Here is a 24,054-nt window from a genome sequence, read left to right on the forward strand (position 1 = left end):
TATAGCTAGTCTTACATCTTACCAGCAGTACAGCAGTGCCGACATGTTTGTCCGTATCCCAAAACATTGACTTCCTGTTGACTTTTTATACGATATATATATATATATATATATATATATATATATATATATATATATATATATATATATATTACAGATAGTTAGATACATACATACATACATACATTAATTAAATTCAATTGGTATAGCAATGAAAACTTAATTATATTTATACTGTATGCAAGGTGTGTTCAAAGGGCAATCGTCTACCGCATAGCATATTAACATAATTTCACATTTTTCATTATAGGAATGACCTCAATCACATTGTGTAAAAAATTAAGACTTTATATATAATTGTACTATTTTTGGTTTCTAACTAAACTGTGTTAAATAATATTTACCTCATGCATGAAGTGACTGTAGCCTGAGGGCTTTTGTGAATCTTATATCAGCATAACTGTACATGTAATTATTATAGATCTGATAACTAATTTTTGAAAATGTTGTTGTATTGCAATGTATGAATATGTGTGTACAAGGGATGTAACGATATGAACATTTTATATCACAGTAATTGTGATCAAAGTTATCACAGTTATAGATATTATCACCGTATCCAATCCAATCCACTTTATTTAAATAGCACATTTCAAAAAACAATAAAAGTTTCACAAAGTGCTGCACAGAAGTTAAGACAAACATACTAGAAGAGTCAGTAAAACATTTAACTATAAAAGAGTATGAATACATCAGAGAAAATACCAGACTAAAAATCACAACTCTCATGCTGGTTTAAAAGCCAAAGAGTAGCAATATGTTTTAAGACGTGATTTAAAAGTCATTAAAGAGGGAGCCATCCAAATAACAATGGGGATATAGTTCCAAAGTTTTGGAGCCACAGCAGGTATTGTCGAAAGTGCTCAAAAAGTACTTGAAATACACACGCTGTAATCATTTCATAAGTTTTATTAAAAAAAAAAAAAAGGTAGAATCAATAGACACACAATGTACTTTCTTGGCGGAAGAAACATTAGATATTGTCCTGGGTTCTTTTTTATAAATGATAAAAAGAACATATATCTTTATTTTTTTTATGCATTATAGTTAGTAATGTACAACCAGTATGAGGTGGTTAACAATGCAGCTTATTGCAGCATTTTACAGCACCCATAAAGCCCTCTAAAAACATCCAAAAACTGCCAACAATACCCCATTTACATGTTGTGACCTGAATATTAATCAAGTATTAGCAATATTGTTATTATAAGTGCTAACGCAGAGGAACTGCTTTTAGCGGTGCCATCACTTTGAGAGCTAACTTGCTTTTTAGCAATTGACTTGTGGTAAAAGTTCATTCAAGATTATAAATCCTGTTTCTAAAACTTGAAGCTCATCTTATATCCAGTGTCAAAAATATAAGGTTCTGGAACATCATTCAACTACCATGAATTGATTAACGTGGACCCCGATTTAAACAAGTTGAAAAACTTATTTGGGTGTTACCATTTAGTGGTCAATTGTACAGAATATGTACTGTACTGTGCAATCTACTAATAAAAGTCTCAATCAATCAATCAATCAATCAATTTGTCCCAAAGTAGTTGTCTCAAGAAGTATGCCATGGTTAGCAGTAAGGGAAGGCAAGTTTATATGTGAAGCATAATTTGTAAACAATGATTTTAATTCAAATTAAAATCAAAGAGTGTCGATAAAATACTTCCAGTTGTCATTTGCACAATTAAATAAACATGTTTTCAGCCTGGATTTAAACACTGCCAATGTTGAGGCCTGTCTCACATCTTCTACAAGATTAGTTCAAAGTTTAGGTTTTTAGTAGTTTTTATTCGTGAAAGGGAAATAGCAAACGTGATACCTCTGTGAAATGAATGTGCTGCCGTATGCTTGAAATGAGCAAAATACTTAAATATTACATGTTATTATGAATGTGCCTGTTACTACATTATATATATGCTTACAGCATATAAAACAATGATGACGGTCTTTGGATGTTTTTTGAGCGCTTTATAGGCGGAACAGAGCAAATCACTACCTCCATTGATAGCTGACTTTTTCTAGCGTTTATTTTCGTGTTAGAATGCATTAAAAAAGAAAGAGATGCAGTGTGTACATAAGAATTGTGAATGATGGGCAAAAATCCCCTGAAAAGTGCAGTTCCCCTTTAAGAACTATATATTATTTTTATTTTAGTTTTTATAAATATTTATCTTTTTCTATTTCCTTGTGTTTTTTAATTATATATGCACGACGTGTGTTGCGCATCCAGTCTATGTGATGACCCCGTGTGCTTACCTTCTGTTGTTGACATCTCCGTTTCATATTTCTCTGAGTGTAACTTTTGTGCAAAGAGAGCCCATGCTGTAGGTTCAACGAGCACAACTAAATAGCTTTAATAATATGTAATATTGCTCAAACAGCAATGTTTTTATACAAGTTTAGACTGTGATGTGCTGTTTCTTAATGGGGAAAGACTTAAAATGTCTCTTGCATTCTGGTTAGCATTAAAGCTAGCTAGCCAGCCATCAACATTCTAGCTCTGTTCTCCAGTAAATGAGCAGTGTCACCGGAATAGTAATGCGGTTATCAATCAGTTTTAAAATAATTTTAATTTAAAAAGGTAATACTAACCGTGAGAGTTTTACCACGGTTTCTCATTCAATGTCAATCCATCAATGTTTATTTATATAGCCCTAAATCATAAGTGTCTCAAAGGGCTGCACAAGCAACAACGACATCCTCAGTTCAGATCCCACATTAGGGCAAGGAAAAACTGAACCCAGTGGGATGACAATGAGAAACCTTGGAGAGGACCGTTTAGGACCATTATTATATTTTATCATTACATCCCTAGTGTGTACTCACTTTGGTCTTAGATGTTGTACTAAAGTATGTACTTTATATTTTATGTAGAAATGAAGCATGCTTTTGACATAGATAGATATTACTTTATTGATTCCTTCAGGTGAGTTTTTTTTTTTAGCTATTTAGACCCCAGGAAGAGTAGTAAGCTAAAACCTACAAACTGTAATAAAACTGTCAGAATAATTAGTATAAATACCACACATTAAGATGTAGGGCTGCAGCTATTAATTATTACATTACCGTAATCAAGTTATCTATTAGGGCTGCGAATCTTTGGGTGTCCCACGATTCGATTCAATATAGATTCTTGGGGTCATAATTCAGGCCCTGCGATGAGGTGACGACTTGTCCAGGGTGGACCCTGCCTTCCGCCCGAATACAGCTGAGATAGGCTCCAGCGACCCCAAAAGGGACAAGCGGTAGAAAATGGATATATGGATGAATGGGTCACGATTCAATTATAAATATTTTTTTTTCGATTCTCGATTCATTCAATGCATAGGATTTCAGCAGGATCTACCCCAGTCTGCTGACATGCAAGCAGAATAGTAGGTTTTTGTAAAAACAAAATTATAATTGTAAAGGACAATGTTTTATCAACTGATTGCAATAATGTAAACACACAAATGTAAATCCAAGACAACACAATTTATTCATACTTGCACAAATTTTAACTAGAACAAAACGTTTTAACATCTGACTGAATTTGACTCTCAGTTACTACTCACTCAGTTACCAGAACAATAAAATACAGCAATTCAACTTCTGTGACTGTAACATCAATAGAATACAATTAGTAGGCTCGGCTAGCTGCCAGTCTGTGCCAGAACTTGGTAGTCCTAGAGATCCAGTGATCACAGGTAAGAGCTACTGTGCTAGCTTTAGTCACAGCTTCCCCCACTTTTAGCTTTGTCTCTCTGTAGAGTGAAGGTACAACATTGTCTGTAAAAACCGAGCATGATGGGATATCATACCGTGGCTCAATAGTTTTGATCATGAACCTGAAGCCTTCACTCGCCACTGCGCTGTATGGTAGCAAGTCTTTTGCAATGAAACAAGCGATGGATCTGGTTATCTTCTTTGCCCGTTCAGAACTGGATGGTCATTTTGTAAACTGGTGAAGTGTGTGTTGCTTAGCTGTCGGTGTTGTTAGTGGATGTTCCTTTTTTTCTGATAACTCTGTTGGTGTCTTTCCAAGTGAGCACAGGGATTTGAAGTATTCCCAAAATACTTAACTTTAGTTTGCAAAGTCTGCAAATTGCATGAGTCATGTCAACCCCTTTCTTGCCACAGTAAAATGTCAAACCATTGCTATGTCTATTTCCTCTCTAAAAGGGAACTAAAAATATTGACCAAAAATGTAAAAGTCTCTCCAAACGTTTGCTTTCAAAGTCCACGGAGGCGGTTGTTTTTCTTCTTTAGGCTGCTCGGTTTCTTTTTCTTCTACCTGCATTTTAGTGGCAACACAACACTACAATCCCCTTAGTAGCTAGCCACCAGTAGCCACGCTGATTATTGCGCAATACCTACAGTAGCCCAGAAGGCACATAAACATTGCCGGGAGCGGGGGAAGAAAATCGATTTTTGAAAAATGAGAATCGATACTGAATCATACAACGCGAGAATGGGTGATGGAGATGAGGTGGGGACTTGTCCAGGGTATACCCGCCTTCTGCCCGATTGGAGCTGAATAGGCTCCAGCACCCCCCGCAACAAGTGGTAGAAAATGGATGGGGAATTTGTTGGATTATTCGGATAAAACACACTTTATAGCCTCAATCCGTATTTTAGGGAAAATATTTTAAATTATCAATGATTTTTCTACCTGCAATTACCTTAATTATTGTATAATAATAATCACACAACATCAACATTCAAATCACGGTACCCACACATTACTCCTCTCAAGTGGGCCTTATTGCAGTGGCCGTGCGGAAACATCGTCCGCATATTTAAAGTTCCGGCCACTCCATGCGATGTTCATTTGAAGAATTTTTATTATTACACTTATTAAATGATTAATAGAAGCAATACAATATAAATCCAAAGCTTTTTTATTATAAAATTAATTTATTAATGGTTGCAGCCCTATTCAGATATCACACTTTGAATATTGAATGTTACCATTTTACACTAATACTATTTGTTTTGCCCAAAGCTGAGTTTGCAGCCAGATTTTTTGCTTTCAATATATTTAAAGCAAATGTACCTGCTTTATATGTTTCCCTTTGTTTATTGATTGGCTTAAGAAAAACATTTTCCTGTATGAAGCCCTTGGTGGAAAAAGCTTACTGCCGTTCTTTAGACTTTTAGAAAAATAGGGGAAATGCAAGACAGTGTCTAGGTTAAGTGGGAGTATCGAAAAATGTTTTATGAAACCTTTCTTACATAAGGTAGTGGTAATGGTCCTTGGATTATCACAACATGCTTAACTCTTTCAAATTTCAACATGTCCAAAGAGTCCGATTTTTTACTGAAAACTTATGTCCGATAGCTAATTAATGCTTTCTTAGGATGTTCACAAATGCCAAACCTCGGCGGCTGATAAGCGGCTAGCGGCTAATTATGTGTCTCCATACACAGTGTAGAGCCGCTCCTCAAAGCTCATAATAATCACCTAAATTACGGCGAATAAACTGTTTTTCCTAGTATTTTACAAACCCCGTTTCCATATGAGTTGGAAAATTTTGTTGGATGTAAATATAAACGGAATACAATGATTTGCAAATCCTTTTCAACCCATATTCAATTGAATGCACTACAAAAACAAGATATTTGATGTTCAAACTCATAAACTTTATTTTTTTTTTGCAAATAATAAACTTAGAATTTCTTGGCTGCAACACGTGCCAAAGTAGTTGATAAAGGGCATGTTCACCACTGTGTTACATCACCTTTTCTTTTAACACCAGTCAATAAACGTTTGGGAACTGAGGAAACTAATTGTTGAAGCTTTGAAAGTGGAATTCTTTCCCATTCTTGTTTAATGTAGAGCTTCAGTCGTTCAACAGTCCGGGGTCTCCACTGTCATATTTTACGCTTCATAATGCGCCACACATTTTCGATGGGAGACAAGTCTGGACTGCAGGCGGGCCAGGAAAGTACCCGCACTCTTTTTTTTAAGAAGCCATGCTGTTGTAACACGTGCTGAATGTGGCTTGGTATTGTCTTGCTGAAATAAGAAGAGGCGTCCATGAAAAAGACGGTGCTTAGATGGCAGCCTATGTTGTTCTAAAACCTGTTAATGGTGCCTTCACAGATGTGTAAGTTACCCATGCCTTGGGCACTAATGCACCCCCATACCATCACAGATGCTGGCTTTTAAACTTTGCGTCGATAACAGTCTGGATGGTTCGCTTCCCCTTTGGTCCAAAAACAATTTCAAATGTGGACTCGTCAGACCACAGAACACATTTTCACTTTGCATCAGTCCATCTTGGATGACCTCGGGCCCAGAGAAGCCGGCGGCGTTCCTGGATGTTATTGATAAATGGCTTTCGCTTTGCATAGTGGAGCTTTAACTTGCACTTACAGATGTAGCGACGAACTGTATTTAGTGACATCGGTTTTCTGAAGTGTTCCTGAGCCCATGTGGTGATATCCTTTAGAGATTGATGTCCGTTTTTGATACAGTGCCGTCTGAAGGATCGAAGGTCATGGTCATTCAATATTGGTTTCCGGCCATGCCGCTTATATGGAGGGATTTCTCCAGATTCTCTGAACCTTTTGATGATATTATGGACCGTAGATGTTGAAATCCTTAAATTTCTTGCAATTGCACTTTGAGAAACGTTGTTCTTAAACTGTTTGACTATTTGCTCACGCAGTTGTGGACAAAGGGGTGCACCTCGCCCCGTCCTTTCTTGTGAAAGACTGAGCATTTTTGGTAAGCTGTTTTTATACCCAATCATGGCACCCACCTGTTCCCAATTAGCCTGCACACCTGTGGGATGTTCCAAATAAGTTTTGATGAACATTCCTAAACTTTGTCAGTATTTATTGCCACCTTTCCCAACTTCTTTGTCACATGTTGCTGGCATCAAATTCTAAAGTTAATGATTATTTGCAAAAAAAAATTGTTTTATCAGTTTGAACATCAAATATGTTGTCTTTGTAGCATATTCAACTAAATATGGGTTGAAAAGGATTTGCAAATTGTTGTATTCCGTTTATATTTGCATCTAACACAATTTCCCACCTCATATGGAAACAGGGTTTGTAAGTATCAATATTAAATATTAATATTATCACTGAAGAACAAGGCCACACATGGAACACACCGAGAGAAAGCCAGGAGCAAGCATGCTAATAGCTAAGCTATAAAATAATTGCTTAGCAAACTTTAAGAAGTGTAGATGGAACCACTTTACAGCAGATTTTAGCAGGAAATTACCAAGGAGATTTGTAAGAGTCTAAATAGATAATAATATAACTATTTTTTTATTATTTCAAAATAATGTTTTTGTTGTTTTTGTTAATTTGTGTTTACCAACTCAAGGAATAATTCCCTCGACACAGGAAGGCACAAATTAAATAACTTAAATAAGTAGTAGATAGTAGTTTTTGCATTTGTTTAGTTATTGTGTACTATTGACTTTGTTTTGCTCAAATAACTGAATATAATGTGTAAATGTGGCTTCATGTTTTTGAACTGTCGAAAGCACTCAACCTAACTAAACTGAAAAATGTACAGTTAATACATGTGATCGGTATTGGTATCAGTTGATCTCACTAATGGATGATCGGTATCGTAATTAGCAACATAAAACCTTGATCGGAACATCCCTAATGGATATGATTACTTCATTAGCATGTGAGGGAAATTAGGATTCATATATGTAAAGTTACTCTGTTACCGTTATCATATTCCTCTCGCAACCACATGGTGTACAATGGTTGCCGGTGCTATTGGTGAAGAACAATCCAGTGTTTTGTTTTTAAAAACATTTGATAAAAGATTTGGTGCGCAGACTCGCGGTGAGTTCATGTTCTGACACATAAATAAACATTGCATGTTGTGAGTCATAATGACAGGGAACATACTGCATCTGTTGAGGTACATCCAGATTATCTGGACTGTAGACAAGACAAGTTCCCTGGAAGTGAGGCAAGAAAAAGAGCTCAAAGAATAAACATCTCAAGGATGTGGCGGTACGCTAGCCAAGCACCCGGCCCACCTCATTTAGTCTGGTTTCGGTGTTTAGGCATTACGGTCCCTTTAAGTGAGCCAGATGTAAACACAGTGATATGATATAGATTAACGTTTTTGTGGTATTGACATCGCTCGTGTGGAACTTTGTGTGTGCATGGAGGTGTCTAGTACGTCGGTGGGCCAGTTGCCTGTCGGCGGCCATCGATCCGATGTCTGTTGAGCAAACTCTGAATGAGCGCATTTCTTGTGGGGTCAGAGGTCATCACTGGGCACATGCAAGTCTCCACTTGTGTGTGTGACATCTCTTTGCATGTGTTTGACCGCGGGTCAGTGCTCATGTAACATCTGCAAAGCTGCCATTCTCTTGGCTTTACTGTGTGATGCTATACGCTGACCAGATGACACACACAAAAACACACGCACACACACACTGTGTCTTTTTAAATGAAAACACAACATGTGTGTGTCTGGATTAGTGTGTGTAACCTGATCTGCTCTCCATGGTACTGCGGTGGAGGATGGACGGACGCTGCAATCCAGCCTGTCAGACTGAAAAGAAGGAAGGAGTGAGGATGTTGTGTGTGTTTGTGCGCGGCTGGTATGTGGGCCTGGCAAGAGAAAGAGCCTGGGGATCTTATCTGACCTCTCCCAGTATGACCTTTCACCCCTCCCCAAGACAAGCTCTTTGTGTCCACTGAGCTCAAACCCATGGGAGAGCGTCTGTGTGGGTGTGCATTCGACTGTTCACCCGTGTGTGTGTGTGTGTGTGTGTGTGTGTGTGTGTGTGTGTGTGTGTGTGTGTGTGTGTGTGTGTGTGTGTGTGTGTGTGTGTGTGTGTGTGTGTGTGTGTGTGTGTGTGTGTGTGCGTGCGTGCGTGCGTGCGTGCGTGCGTCTTAAAGGTAAAGGCTCCATCAAAGTCTGTGCGTGCGTGCATGCCTGTGTGTGTGTGTTAAAGGTAAAGACTGCATCAAAGTCTTGCTTAAACATTGTTATCTAGACTGACCTTTGACACTGTGGTGATGACATGCCAAGGCTCTCTCCATATAGTTTTGGGTATAGTTTATTGCTTTAAGTCTTGTATAATTTGCCCTGCATTGTTGCAAATGTTTTATGGAATATATGCTTTCAAGTAAATTGCTTCATAAGAGCTACAAAGAAGATGCAAAATACCTGTGGAGGTGACATCCTGAAATGGTTCCTAACTACAGGTTTTGTATTTGTGTGTTTAGAACATGGAGTTGGTGGTGGTGGGCAGGCAGGACCAAGAGGTCATAAAACACCACAATGGTGTCTCTCTCCCCAGGGTGAAAGAGAGACACAGAAAGCGCAAAAGAGATGGGAATGGGGGTAGTAGTGGGGGGGTTTAGGGATGAAAGGATCTCCCACTTCCACGTCAGGCAGTACAGGGTCAGAGGGGGGAGATGCAAAGAGAAAAGATCAACAATGGTTCTGTTAAAGATTTATCCATTGCTATGTCTTTTTCCTCTAAAAGGGAACTAAAAATATTGACCAAAAAGATTTATTACGCACCAAGGACCTGCTAAAAAAAAAAAAACTGGAGGCAACTAAATGTAATATCTAAGTGTCTGAACACTGACACTTTGTTGTTGTGATTGTTATGTTGATTGACTATAGGTCCCCGTTTTTAGTCAGGAGGACGTCTCCCCTCGCTTTCATCTGGCGTCTCCCTCCTCTCCCCGCGGTTGTAAATGTCAGTCTCGTCTTTGCTAGAAGGTGTGATTACTTCCTCTCCTTCCCTCGCAGACCATGTTATGAAGGGTCTTCCTCCTTCTACTGTTTCCCTACAAAGCGGCGCGAGGCAATAAGTTCTGCATTGTGTCTCTACATATGAAAGTGTGGACGCACGAGGTGGCTGTCGAAGTGTATGTGCTTGTGACTGTGTGTGCCTCCAAAATAGCATTTCAGGGGAATAACATAAAAACTTTGGGAATAAATTTAATGTAGGGTTATATTGATTCAATTGATTATTCGAATAGAAAAAAGCTTCGATTTATATTTAATGAATACTCACAAATTAAAAATGTATCAAATACGGACCACATGGAGTTCGCAGAACTTGAAATATGTTGTCATAGTTTTTACAAGGCCGCTGTAATAGCCATGATCTGAGTGATTGTGAGAGGTTTTGGGGGTTTCTATATTTTTATTAATGAACACGTTGTGCAGTTTCAGTTTTGATTATGTCCATTTATATTTTAAAAAAAAATACAGCTTATGAAAAGCATAAAAATCCTTTATTTTAACTATTTTCCCTAAGTAATGCATTGAGGCTACAAGGTGTGTTTCATCCGATTACTTAATCAAACAAACCTATTGATGGACTACCCGATGAACCGCTACTTCATTGTGTAGTGCTCATAATGGTCATAGTTTTCCTATACATGTAAATTATGTCACAGTTTTATTTGCGTGTTTACAACTAGGGACACACCTATGAAAAATCTTGATTGAATAATTGGGAATATAAGATTCTGTGGTCTCTTGACGTTTTTTTGTATACTGTCCGAATCATCCCAGCAGGCACAAGTCGTTGATAGAACGTTGATTATACATGCATGTCTTATAAAACTGACTTTGAAACAACGTTGCAAAATAGTTGAATTTGTAAATTGAGAAAACGGTGATGTATAATGTTGGATCCACATTGTTGGTTAGTCAAATCAACGTGACAACCTGACTAAAATGCAATGGTTAAATAAATGTCCAAAACCAACGTTGATTAAACGTTGTCAAAAAGCATGTTGTTTTAACGTTATGTTTGAGTTGCTCAACGTTAGGACCAAATTCAACAAGTTCTTAACGTTGTTTCAATGTCTTGTGCCCATATGAAAACCGAATGAAATTCTTCCATTGGAAAACAATAAAATGAATCTGTTCCAGACACCCAAAAATATTAACATGAAACACATTTTATTAGACAATATTTGTAGTTGTACTTGCAGAAAACAATGCAAAATATCTAAATGACAAATGGAATCACTTTTACCTTAATTATTTCATGAATGTAATATTGTTTCTCATCTTTTTTAACAAAATTCTTTGACTTGAAACTTTATTTGGCCTTAAAGTGGATTATTTTTCGTCATAGAAGGGCGAAACAGCTGCCGGGTGAGGAGTGGAGCAAGCTGTGATTGATTGATTGATTGAATTTTTTATTAGTATATTGCACAGTTCAGTACATATTCCGTACAATTGACCACTAAATGGTAACACCCAAATAAGTTTTTCAACTTGTTTAAGTCGGGGTCCACGTTAATCAATTCATGGTAATGCTATAGCTAACACAGGCTTGTTTTCTAATAAAGACACGTTGCAAACACAGTTGGACTCACACAGTGTATTAATAATTGGGTACCGTGTTTGTTTGGGCACTCGATTATGCGAAATAATACACTAGAAAATGGACTAGTTTGTTAGGCCCAATGTTTGGCTGTACGATCATCGAGACGGTGTACAAAATCCTACACAAAAGGGGCGTACAAAAACAAAGGTACAACTGTATATATTGAACAATTGAAATCATGTTTTCTACAGGAGGTCTATTTCAGAGTAGCTGAACTTCTTCTGGTGGCAGTAAACTAGTTGAAGTTGAAGTAAAAGCATCTCTGCTGGTCATAGCCAATTAATCACGCAATCATTTAGTTCTTAACAATTGATTCATATGTCATCTAATGCTAGTCCCTATTTATAACAATACTGTGCCTCACAGTTTGAGGTCTGCACAACCTGCACAAAGTTGCACAAAACTTTGGAGTTTGAACCGCCATCGTCTGTAATGTCGCGGAAAAATTGTAACCTCTGTATACATCACGTTTTGCGTCTTCAATTGCTTTTAATTGCTCCTTTTAGAATGCTTGTTCCGAAATGAGCAGCTTCAACAATGGGCGTCAAGAAAAAAAGAATGTGAGAAAAGAAATATACTGTATACATCAGACATGAGCAAACTTGCAGTCAAAAAAGTAGGACTCAAGTGTTTCCACTGTTACTCAGTATTTTCTGTACAGTCATAGAAGTAGGACTCAAGTGTTTCCACTGTTACTCAGTATTTTCTGTAACAATCTATTTCAATGATGCAAAGTGAAAAATGGTGGGGAAACCAACTAAAGAGGTCCTGAAATCCATGTTTTGGAGTTGACTGCTAATGTTAGCAGTTTTTCAATGTTATCAAAGGTGTGCATCTTACGTTTTATATCAGTGATTACATTCTTTCTTTTTGTGCTTGGCTGGTACTGAAAGTTTGTTGCTCAGGGGTCTTGTGATTTTAGGAAGCTGTGGTCCTGCTAACATGTGTTATATGCCTCAAAAAGCTATAGATCAGTATTACTTAGTAGTGTTCGTATTTACATAACTGATCTGCAGGTTATGTCTGTCTTGCTTGGGTTAATGAATATGTGTGTAATGTTAAAATGGGGGTAGCCGGCATATGGGCAAAGGGAGGATTATGTTGGTGTTCGCAAGCCACCCTTGTTGTATGCTTATTTGCTGACCAATTATGTTCCACACCGAATCTAATCAACTTGCCTGCCAGTGTTCACAATTAGCACCTTTGCCGAAATACAATCTGCTCACTAAATACAAATCTGTGAGAAACAATGTTTTTGTTGGTCGAATATGCATATGTGTGTAATTTAAAAGACACAAAACGGAGCATTCATTTCAAATACACCGTCAGTTACGCAGGCAACATTTTGAAGGAGTGTTTCTACATCTGGGTTGTGGTCAACCAGAGTGACATGCAGAGAGAGAAAAACAAAAAGGGAGTAGCGTCTAGGTCAGGGTGTCCTTACTCTGTCAGTGCTGCTGATTTTATGGCATGCCGTCTGGACTGATGCCTCCATTAGTTACTGCTGTTAATGTGTATGTGAAGATGTGGCTCTGGATTTTAGAGTTTTGAGTCTCCGTGTTTTTGTCCAATAACCTGCTCTTTTGTTTATGGGACATTAGTCAATATAATTTTTAAAACACATTCTCCATTATAGTCCGGACTGGATGAAATAGTAATACTGGGATAGATTATTTTGTTTGCTTCAAAACGTTTTGCAATAATTTTGGGTTGTTGTCTATTTTGTGTAGCACTTTCCATCCATCCATCCATCCATTTTCTACCGCTTATTCCCTTCCAATCTTAACTGTTATTGGACTGCCATTACAATAGTATAACCACCATTATATTAAAATGAGTAAACTGCTGGCAAGCACACAATTTTTTGCAAGTGTTTGTGATTGATATTTTTTATAATAACTTTGTCACGTTTACTCTGCATGGGGTGTGTTTTGGGGTATATCACCAGTATAATAAAATGAGTAAAAAGCTGTCGAGCACACAATTATGTGCAAATGTTTTGGATTTATATGTTTTATATTAACTTTGTCACATCTACTCTGGGGCTTCACGGTGGGAGAGGGGTTAGTGCGTCTGCCTCACAATACGAAGGTCCTGCAGTTCTGGTTTCAAATCCAGGCTCGGGATCTTTCTGTGTGGAGTTTGCATGTTCTCCCCGTGAATGCGTGGGTTCCCTCCGGGTACTCCGGCTTCCTCCCACTTTCAAAGACATGCACCTGGGGATAGGTTGATTGGCAACACTAAATTGGCCCTAGTGTGTGAATGTGAGTGTGAATGTTGTCTGTCTATCTGTGTTGGCCCTGCGATGAGGTGGCGACCTGTCCAGGGTGTACCCCGCCTTCCGCCCGATTGTAGCTGAGATAGGCGCCAGCGCCCCCCGCGACCCCAAAAGGGAATAAGCGGTAGAAATGGATGGATGGACATCTACTCTGCATGGAGTATGTTTTGGGGTAAAGACATCTACTGCAACACATGATGTTCTTCAAGTAAAGGTAATTACAAAGAAAACGGAGGTATCTATTTGAGTTTCTAGTGTACAGCACACAATATTTAACCAAATATTGCTTATGTAAATGTAGCAGAAAGACATTTACCTACTGTAGTGACCATTTACAAGTTACTTAAAATGTTTTCTAGTCGATACTGATAACGTCTTGCTTCAAAATCAATAACTTTTTTTTCAGAATTAACTGTAATTTTTGCAAAACTTTCTTTGCAGTAGCTTGTTTAGCAGCGCAGGCGATGTTGTAATGATTCTGCCGTTTCAGCTGGCTGATACGGTTTGATGTGTTGAAGATCAATGTTTTTCTTTCCTTACAGAATGTTTGCAGAACATTTGGTTTAAATAGCACCCAAAATTAATCCCTTTTAGTAAATAATTCCCCCACAAGCGACACCATATTTTTTTTTGTGAGATCAGGAAGTTTTCGTAGGTAGGAGAAATAGTGCTTGATTTGGTCACCATAACATACAACAGCTTAGTGTAGGTAATTTCTCCTGATTAGACCATTGTTGTTGGGGTTTTTTATCTGATTTGTTTTTTAATGTCCTTGGATTTATCGGTGGGGCCTCATAATTCCTCATATTAACCCGGCAATGATCTGTCCCACATTCACAGTATGCACACTTATCATTTGCATATTCATTTCAAGTAAAGACAAGCCATTAAAGGGCACCAATGATGCAAAACAGACTTTACCTACTTATGGGTACCTGCTTTTGTGTATTCGGGATCTGAAATAGTCCCGAAATTTTGAAATCAAACCATAGAGGCATGGCGGAGATATTTCTAAAACAATTGGCCTTCCTTCATACTTACCCTCAAAGAGCAGTTTGAGAGTTGAACACCCTGTAACATTTTTCTCGAGTGTTAAATCGGCAAATATTTCCATAAATAGTAGACATTTTCCCAAAGTGCTTTACACGAGTGCACCATTGTAGTGAGTAAGCGCCTTCTTTTTCCTCTATCTTTCTTGTTGTGATGCAGACTTGCTCGTGCATGCACATGCATCCTCCACTTTTGTGTTCATCATTTCTAATACAAAGTAGTGTATAGTTCGAACTTCGAACTCATATCTGTCAGAAGACTCGGTGTTGAAACACTAAAACTACAACATGGATGACAGGGAAAAGATGCAGTCAAAGTAGAGACATGCAAAGAAGAGCACCCACAAAATGGCGCATCCTGAAGAGACGGTCGGAAAGCTTCTTAAAAATGGTCCGTAAAACATAATCTTTGCTAAGTTCTGACCAAAGAACCACCAGTACACGCCATATAGATTTCAAGAAAGTGTATAAAAAATAAATAAATAAAAGTAGAAAACAAATTATAATATGGTCCTTTTAAAACACAGTTCAGGCAAGCCCATATTCATTAATGCCAGATTGGTGTGTCCCAAGACTTTTGTCACCATGTTCACCATGAACTGAATTCGTAGGTGAATCTAACTATTAGTAAAAAGGGTGAATTTGTGCTGCAAATTCAAATACAAATGTGAGTTGAATGTCCAGCAAAAGTTTATTGTGCATGTTTTGTTTTCCCAGAACACCAATGGGGAACTCCTATGCGGGCCAGCTGCGGACCACACGCTTTGAGGAGGTTCTTCACAACTCCATTGAAGCATCGCTGAGGTCCAACATTGTAGTTCCACGACCTATTTTCTCCCAACTGTACCTGGAGGCAGAACAGCCACTTGCAGCACACACTAGTAAGTGCATTCCCCCCCAAAAAAGTGCGACTGCTGAGAAGTCCTTACAATACTCAATTGAGTACAATAACCCTGGTTACTGCATTGCAACATGGTTACTGCATCGCAACATATCATAGAAATCCTTAAATACAATTCAAATGTACAGGGACAAAAACACTTGATCGCAGTTCCGAAATTAACTATGGTGTCTCAATCTATAAAAACATCAGTTTTGCTGCAACACAAACATAGTTCACACAGTAATTGTCATCATCAATATGGAAATTTACAGAGAGGGTAAAAGTGGTAAAGCTAATTCCACAGTCCTCTTTGGCTTCTTGTTGTTGTTATAGCTTCTATGACGTCTTTACTACAATTGTTTGTATTCATTCATGCATTGCTCTTATTGTCACTGTCAACGTTAGATGTTTTGATTCATAGTTGTTGTAGTATCACATCATAGTATATGCTGCGAAAAGCTCCCATTATGCTTAAGTGTGACTGACCTTTTTCCTGGACACGACTCTTAACAGGCCGTGCAGAGAATGATGATGAAGATGAAGAAGATGGGTCAGAATCAAACAGTCCCCCATTACTCTATCAGATGAAACCCCCGCCAGAGGGCTGCTGCACCACAGATGGTTTGTGCACACTTTGTTCACTTTTATACAGAAAAAGACAGAGAAAAGTGACTTAAAATGTGGTGTTATGCAAAACTTCTGTTTGTGCAATATTACCACATGACATTTAAAAATTAACTATTCTCTTTCGCTGCAGGTTTCTGTCAAGCTGGCAGGGATTTACGTCTGTCATCATTGGCATCAGACCCCTTGGATATTCTCCCTGGATTCATGTTGGTTGGGCTTAAGTCCCCCTCTCTCCCCGACAACCTGCTGGTGTGCGCCGTCGACCATCGCTTCTTGCCGGATGAACGAGGTCACAACGCTCTGCTGGGTGAGGCAGGAGGTTTACACAGCAAACTTTGCATAAATTTATCTGGAAAGGCGTCATCGCGCATTATTTTGTGTGCATGCCTGCTGCAGGCTTTTCTGGGAACTGCATGGGCTGTGGTGAAAAGGGGTTCCGCTACTTCACAGATTTCGCCAACCACGTTAACCTGAAACTCAGCACCCAGCCTAAGAAACAGAAGCACTTAAAGTACCATCTGCACCGAAACAACCAAGGTGCGCTAGTTAAAGGAGCTGCCATCTGTTGGAGGGGACACGGTAAGGACATTGAATCATGAAATCTTACCTTTGAAATCAGAAATAATTTCTCTGAAAACATCTATGCTTTTACACTCGCAGTAATATATGTATTCAAATATGTATCAATCAATCAATTCCTTTATTGTCATTGTCATAAATAACACTTAAGTCATACATGTCAAAGAGATTTTGTTTGAGCTTTGTCCATGTATGTTGCGTTTCAGATGGCAGGATAAGACAAATAGGTCCCAGACTCTTAGAGGGTCATGTGACATCAGATGAACAGTCATCGAACTTGCTGTTGTTGCAGCCATCACATACACCCGCCAACTACACAGGTGATACTCAAAAATAGTCTCATTTACTTGTGTTCTGTTTTTCTGTCCCTTGGTTGCACACTCTTTGAAATACATACACATTCAAATCATTGTATTAATATTATTATGGTATATCAGTAATATATTATGCTATTATTAATAAATGTTCTGTCTTATACTGATGTGTGGAGGCCTTGATTTCAGTTCAAATTTAAGTTACCAAGTGTGGTTCCTTACCCTTGTAAAGAGCTAGTTACATCTTGTAACAAAAGGGACACATGAAGTAGAGAGACAGGCAGTGTGTTTAATGAGTCCTTTAATGTTCAAGCACAGGGGTGACACAAAAAAACAAAGGCACTCCAGGGTACAGCCAGTGCCACAAGAACATCCAAGAAAATACAAAGTAACAAAATAATATTAACTGTTGGTAGGCTGGGAACATAGAGCACGATATAAAGACACTGTAGCAAAATAAATACAACCTTGTATCGAAACGGGAAACAGCAAGGAGGGTGCGGTTTGGTATGGAGGACACGAGGTAAAGAACCGGCAACAAGTTTAAGTTGGTCGAAGGGATTGCCAGCAGTTTTGCTCTATGGTTCTCTTACACTTTGGCGTTATAGCAACTCAGAGGTGAGAGAGAGGGAGCAGAACCAGCAAAATCAGGAAGGCAAAAAAGTACAGTCACAGAGCTTAATAGCTGACAATATGACTAAAATGTGCTCAGTAATATTTATCATACATGTTTATTGATTTTTTGACATCTTGTAACATGTTTCTTTCTCTGTGTACAACAGCGTCTCATACAAATGGTTTGCCTCAAATCGCAGATACCCCACACCCTCTAACAAATGGCCATAATGCCATTCCTCCCATCCCGCAACCAGCAATGAATCACTCAGGACCGGGGAGACCATCTACAACAGGTACTGTATATCTTCACTGATACACTGAAAACGTGTGTGCAAATTAAAGATGTAATCTAAGTCATGTGGATGAAAATATCCTAATTGCAAATTGCATCATCAATATTTTGGTGGAAACCTTATTTTAAAACATTATATAATTGACACACTCTGCAAATGGTCTTGCAATTATAATGAAAACTTTACTTTTCAGGGAATTTTCTTTATCCATCCATGTGTGAGACAATAAAAAAACATATTTGTCTTTTCTGTGCGTTCTGGGTTATAAAAAAGTGGATAATATGGTGCGGCTAAAAATTAAGGTAACTGGGAGTCATTAATTTTGCCTATAAAGCCCTATAAAAAAGATCCAAAAACAACAAAAAACCCTCTATTTACATGCTGTGACCTGCATATTAACCAAGCTATTGCATTATTGTTATTGTAAGAGCTATCACAGAGGAACTACTTTTCTGCCGTAGTGACACAGCGTCTTGCTCACAGTGTCTCATTCAAACTCCTCCACTAGTCACTAGCGAGAGGGATGTTAGTCAATGGAGTTGCTTCTGCTGCTGCTGTATCGTCTTTGAGTCTGAGAACGTTAATGCCAGGTTTTAAATTATACTTCTCAAACTTTATACTGTAGCATAAAGTTGTGTCATAAAGCTAAGAAGTTGAAATGTTTTTTAATTCCGCTCACAACACTTAAAATCAGGGCTAACTAAAGCAGTGGATACTTGCTCTCAACTTGGCTATCAACAAATGGAACGCAGTGTAAGACCCGAGGACATTGTTAAGAAGACCAAGCAAATGCACAATTTGCTCCCAGCATTGTTTACCTTATTAGCAGTGAAGATAAAGCTGAATTTAGCAGCGGAGGGACAGCTATCTATATGATACAGTCCTCCCATTAGTTGGCATCCCGGTGATAGCAGGCTTTGTAAGTGTCTGTTTTATGTTCTTATTTTGTCCATGTTCAACACTTGCGCTACATGATAAAGCTCCAAGGGTGTGTCAATGCATTTTGTGAAATCTCGGAAGGAAGTTACGGTCAGGCTTATGATGACCCAATTTACTGTCAGTAATACATGTTTTCATGAATGTAACAACATTACAGACATAATCACAACATGTAAATTAAAAGTTTTTTGGAGGTTTGTCAGAGGGTTTTATAGGCAGAAGAGATGAATCACTATTAATTGCATTCCTAGCACTTTTTTACTATTTAGAACACAAAGGAAAGGGGAAAATGTGTGTTCTTTTCTCACATACGGATTGTGGATGATGGGCAAAATTCCCCCAAAAAGTGCAGTTTTCCTTCAAGTATTGTATTCTAAATGACGTCCTGTATCATATCATCACTGTAAGTGTAGCCTTTGTGTCTGTTGTCCTTAAACCCCCTGGGATTTTTCACACTTCTAAAAAGGAGAGCAGCCCCGTGTGTTATAACACCACTGCTGTAGGGAGGCAGCAAGCTGCATTGTGTTGGAGGACGTCTTTTGTCTGCCTGAATTCATTTCCCAACACTTACGGCACTAAACTTTTCCCTCTCGCCTTCTTCTCCTCAGTGGCCTCCATAAAGCAGGGTTGTAAAAGTCTCTCTTCTTTTTTCCTACTTTCTCACTGAATAAAAAAAAGCTTCCTTCCTGTCAATGTTGTTTAATTGATGCAGGAGGAGACAGGGTGTTGCATAAAATACAACTATACCCTTTTGAAGAAAAACAAAAAAACTTTATTGTGTCAGTGTGTTAATCAAATTTTTGAGGAAACTATCTTTTATACATGTATGTATGTATATATATATATATATATATATATATAAAACAAAAAAGCAAAAAAGCTAATATATATATATATATATATATATATATATATATATATATATACACATATATATATAGACCATATTTTTGGGATTATAAATCACTCCGGAGTATACGTCGCACCGGCCGAAAATGCAAAATAAAATGAAGGAAAAAAACATATATACGTCGCACTGGAGTTTAAGTCGCATTTTTAGGAGAAATGTATTTGATAAAATCCAACACCAAGAATAGACATTTGAAAGGCAATTCAAAATAAATAAATAATAGTGAACAACAGGCTGAATAAGTGTACGTTATATGACGCATAAATAACCAACTGAGAACGTGCCTGGTATGTTGACGTAACATTTTATGGTAAGAGTCATTCAAATAACTATAACATAGAGAACATGCTGTACGTTTACCAAACAATCTGTCACTCCTAATCGATAAATCCGATGAAATCTTTGTCCTCGATGTCGCTTCTAAACAACTCTGCCAAATCCAAAGGTATGCGCCGCTTCCTCTTGTAGTTTTCTGCTGCATATTTCACTACGTCCAGCTTGTAATCTGCAGTACATGATTTCCTTTTCAGTCCAATTTTTGTTTAGCCCTTCTCAGTTTTTATAAGTTACCGCCAATGATAAAACGATCCATTTTAATAGCTACGGCAGTAGCATATAGCAGTTAGCATTCCATGACCTACAATGCACTTCCGCCATTACCCTCCTCCGCTGAATTCTTATTGGTTGACGTGTATGTGACGATTGCTGACATTTTTTCGTCTTTTCCACAAATGAGATGAATCATATTATTTGATATTTTATGGTAATGTGCTCCGGAGTATATGTCGCACCCCCGGCCAAACTATGAAAAAAAACTGCGACTTATAGTCCAAAAAATACGGTGTATCTATGTAATAAATAATATTTTATTATTAGTACTTCCATTATTAATATAGGAGAGTCAAACAGCAGTAGAACAAAGTTTTAACTTGAAAATTAATTAACTTGCAGTAAAACACTTTTTCTTACTCTACAGGGACACAGACAAATGTTGGACCTCCCAAAAAGAGGCACAAGGGTTGGTCCCCTGAATTGGCTTCCAACGTTGTTTCAGAGAACACAGTCAAGATGCCGCCATCTTCATCAACCTTATTGACTTCGACAGCGCATTCTTCCACCACAAACGGAGCCAGATTAGGTAAAAAAAATTAAGTGAGGGGGGCAAAATGTGTGTCTTTACTCTAAAGGGATAAGTTTCCATGAATACAAATAATTGTGAATATATATTTGGGCAGATGCCGCCACACCCATGAGTTCCTCCCAGAGGTCCTCAACCACTCTTTCTCCCTCTGGATTGTCTGTAGCTGTGCCTGATCAGCTGTTACGCACATGTGGACTTCAACCTGTCATCTTCAAAGGTCAGACATATTTATATTAGTGGCACACAGGATGATTGATGGCTGTCATAATTACACCCTACTTAAATACGTTTTGTGAAGTATTGTATATGTCTATTCTATACATACAGGTCACGGTCCTCTCCCTAGGCTGACTGGTAATGTCAGCGAAGTGCTCGTCAGTTCTCTTCTCCAGAGTTGTTATTTGAGCTCTCAGACCCTACCCAGAGTCTACCAGCACTACGGACCATCACCCATTCAGCCGCTCTCAACTGAGATGCAGATTCTACTCACTGTCTACTATCTTGTTCAGCTTGGTGAGTCCCATATCTAACTGTAATCACGCACTGCTCAGCAGGGCTTCAGATAAAAAGTGATTCATGGTTCACAGTATTGTAAGCGTTTTTCACAATGACCACTAGATGGTAAGCAAACACTGTATGAGAGAACAATCTACAGCTATAGTTATTTAATATTTAACTGTATTTTTAATTGTTGTGCAAGCATACCACACATTTAATACTCCTGTTTTTCAATGTTTCCCCCCACACTCATAACTTCTGCCTTTTTTTCCCAAGGCCCAGACCAAGTGCCCCTGATTGAGGACTTGGAGCAGATATTCATGAGGTCATGGAGAGAATCACACCTCAGTGAAATTAGACAGAACCAACAACCTCAAACACCGGGCTCTCAAGGGAGGCACTATGGCATCGAGGTTGATTTGTCATATATATACTGTAATTTCAATATTTTGAACAAGAATAATGGACACACCTATAAAATTACTATTTTTAATAAAACCTTATAAAATGATTCTAAAACCCATGCCTCTCAAAGGTATTAGATGCATTTTAAAATAGTTTGACAAATTAATAAACATTTTCACTTGGTCCTCGATTTGCGTCATTCCATGTAACAAGGTTCTGTGGTTATCATGCTTCCATAAATTCATAAAGAAAACATTAAATTTTTTAACACAAGACTGCTTAAAGAAGTAGTTTCATCACAGCTTGCTCAATATTAGATGTACTTGTCTCAAACGCCCGTAATGTAACATCTACGGCAATGTAAGGATTACAAAGAGACAGTTGATTAACAATCTGTTTATTGCAAAAACAAAAAAGCTAATGTTAGCCTCAATTATGCCTTAACAACATCAGCAAACTTAACTGGCCTCTCTTTGCACAGCAATCGTCCTTGGCGCGCACTTGCACACACAGAGAGAAGATTAATGACACTTTCATAGCCTTACAAAAAAATCAGAGACAACAAAATTCTTGAACATTACACATAGCATGCAACAGCAATAACTAAGTAGTTTAGTGGTTTTATTATTGCGATATAACGGTTGCTTTGACTACAAGACCTTAATCTTAACTCTTCTCTTGCAAATTATCCTGCCTCTTCTCTTTCTTGCTTCCAATAAGCCACAGTGATAAAGATACATTTTGTCTTAAATTTTCCATTTTAAAAAACAATTTGCAGTTTAAAACAGAGAAAACAAAGCCTCAACATTGCCAAACCACAAAAAAAGTGTATTTGTATTTATACATAGTTAAATTTAAATAAATACTTGGTAGTGTCTGCAGTAAAGCTCATAACAAACCTCAGCTACTATGAGCACTTTTCTACTTTTCTGACTCAACACACTGACTAATGACTCACATGCTCTTCTTGGCTCTCCAGACACCTCCCACCCTTCCTGGGCTCCCTCAGCATCTCAGTTTACCCTACCAGCAGCCACTGACCCCAAGCCAGCTTCCTTGGCTTGCCCAGCTGGCTGCGTCGTCGTGTGGAGTAGGGGTTGTGGTGTTTGGGGAACATGTGGGATCTTTGGCTCAAGGCCTTCAGCTGATGTTTTGCAAGTTATTGGAAGGAGGGTTCCAAAACACAAACTATGTAGTCATCATTGTCACTGTTTCCGGGCAAGAAACACAGTCTTGTGTGATAGTCACAGGTGGGAGTTGTGTTTGTATCGTAGAAATATTTTTCTGAAAATGCAACAGATTACGTGTATTTGTGTGTGTTGTTGATGCAGGTAAACACCAGTGTCGGGCCTTGGCAGAGAGTATGTTCTCTCCCAGTGAGGGTTTGAGAGAAATAAACCACCAGCTTTCATCTGGTGAAACCCAGGAACTCATCCAGTTCTGCAATTCACTTGGACAAGGTGAATTTGACTCTGCTTTAGCTTTGTTTGGTTTTGTCGTGTGCATGTTCTTTTACGGTATGTGCAAGCTCCTTAACACTTAACTTACTGTTTCTCAGAAGGTGATATGGATTCCCTGCTGGACAGTGCAACACTGGACAGCAATGAGCCGTCTCCCTTATCCAGCAGTCAGGAATCAACTGATGACAAAAGTGTGAAAAAGACACATAGTCCAAAGGACTCACACAGCCCTAAAGAAAGAGTTCTGGCTACTAAAGAAACCTGTTCAGGTGAGGTACCATTTATAGTAGATCATTTAGCAGCATCTATGTGTGACACAATTTCAACTCTAAAGTTCAATGTTAACTGCAGTTAACTTTATTGTGCCTTGGTGAGGCAAGCGCCCCTTTTGTCCTCATTCCTTGTTTACATTGACAGAGATGTGAACTTGTGATGATGATCTCTCATCGTTTCTCATTGATTTAGGTTTTCACTTTAAGCAGGGGGTGGGGGCACAAATAGATACCTTTGTTTCCTCCTCTTCCTTGTGGCGAACCCCTAGAGAATCCTGCCCTTGGCAAATGCCATGTGGCCCCATCCGAAACCGCTACTGATTGACTGTATTTAACATTGCCAATGCTTTAGCCTAATATGTGAACACCTGTGTGTATGTGTGCTTATA

General features: G+C 38.4%; 1 protein-coding gene across 5 annotated transcripts in view; it reads left to right on the top strand.

Annotated features, from left to right (window-relative positions):
* The window catches only part of greb1 (growth regulating estrogen receptor binding 1), a 69,718-nt gene that overhangs the window by 19,673 nt on the left and 25,991 nt on the right, over nucleotides 1-24,054 (top strand). For 4 of the 5 annotated variants that reach the window (XM_061879178.1, XM_061879196.1, XM_061879164.1 and 1 more), the window contains exons 2-14: nucleotides 15,444-15,607; nucleotides 16,123-16,230; nucleotides 16,367-16,543; nucleotides 16,633-16,815; nucleotides 17,022-17,135; nucleotides 17,912-18,040; nucleotides 20,866-21,027; nucleotides 21,125-21,247; nucleotides 21,358-21,543; nucleotides 21,805-21,941; nucleotides 22,913-23,183; nucleotides 23,265-23,393; nucleotides 23,492-23,662. In XM_061879178.1, the coding sequence (XP_061735162.1) occupies nucleotides 15,451-15,607; nucleotides 16,123-16,230; nucleotides 16,367-16,543; nucleotides 16,633-16,815; nucleotides 17,022-17,135; nucleotides 17,912-18,040; nucleotides 20,866-21,027; nucleotides 21,125-21,247; nucleotides 21,358-21,543; nucleotides 21,805-21,941; nucleotides 22,913-23,183; nucleotides 23,265-23,393; nucleotides 23,492-23,662 (2,047 nt within the window). In that variant the 5' untranslated portion in view covers nucleotides 15,444-15,450. The remainder of the gene's footprint in view (nucleotides 1-15,443; nucleotides 15,608-16,122; nucleotides 16,231-16,366; nucleotides 16,544-16,632; nucleotides 16,816-17,021; nucleotides 17,136-17,911; nucleotides 18,041-20,865; nucleotides 21,028-21,124; nucleotides 21,248-21,357; nucleotides 21,544-21,804; nucleotides 21,942-22,912; nucleotides 23,184-23,264; nucleotides 23,394-23,491; nucleotides 23,663-24,054) is intronic. The other variant, XM_061879186.1, reaches the window with a different exon arrangement.

Source organism: Nerophis ophidion, linkage group LG02 (genome assembly GCF_033978795.1).
Source record: "Nerophis ophidion isolate RoL-2023_Sa linkage group LG02, RoL_Noph_v1.0, whole genome shotgun sequence".
NCBI lineage: Eukaryota > Metazoa > Chordata > Actinopteri > Syngnathiformes > Syngnathidae > Nerophis > Nerophis ophidion.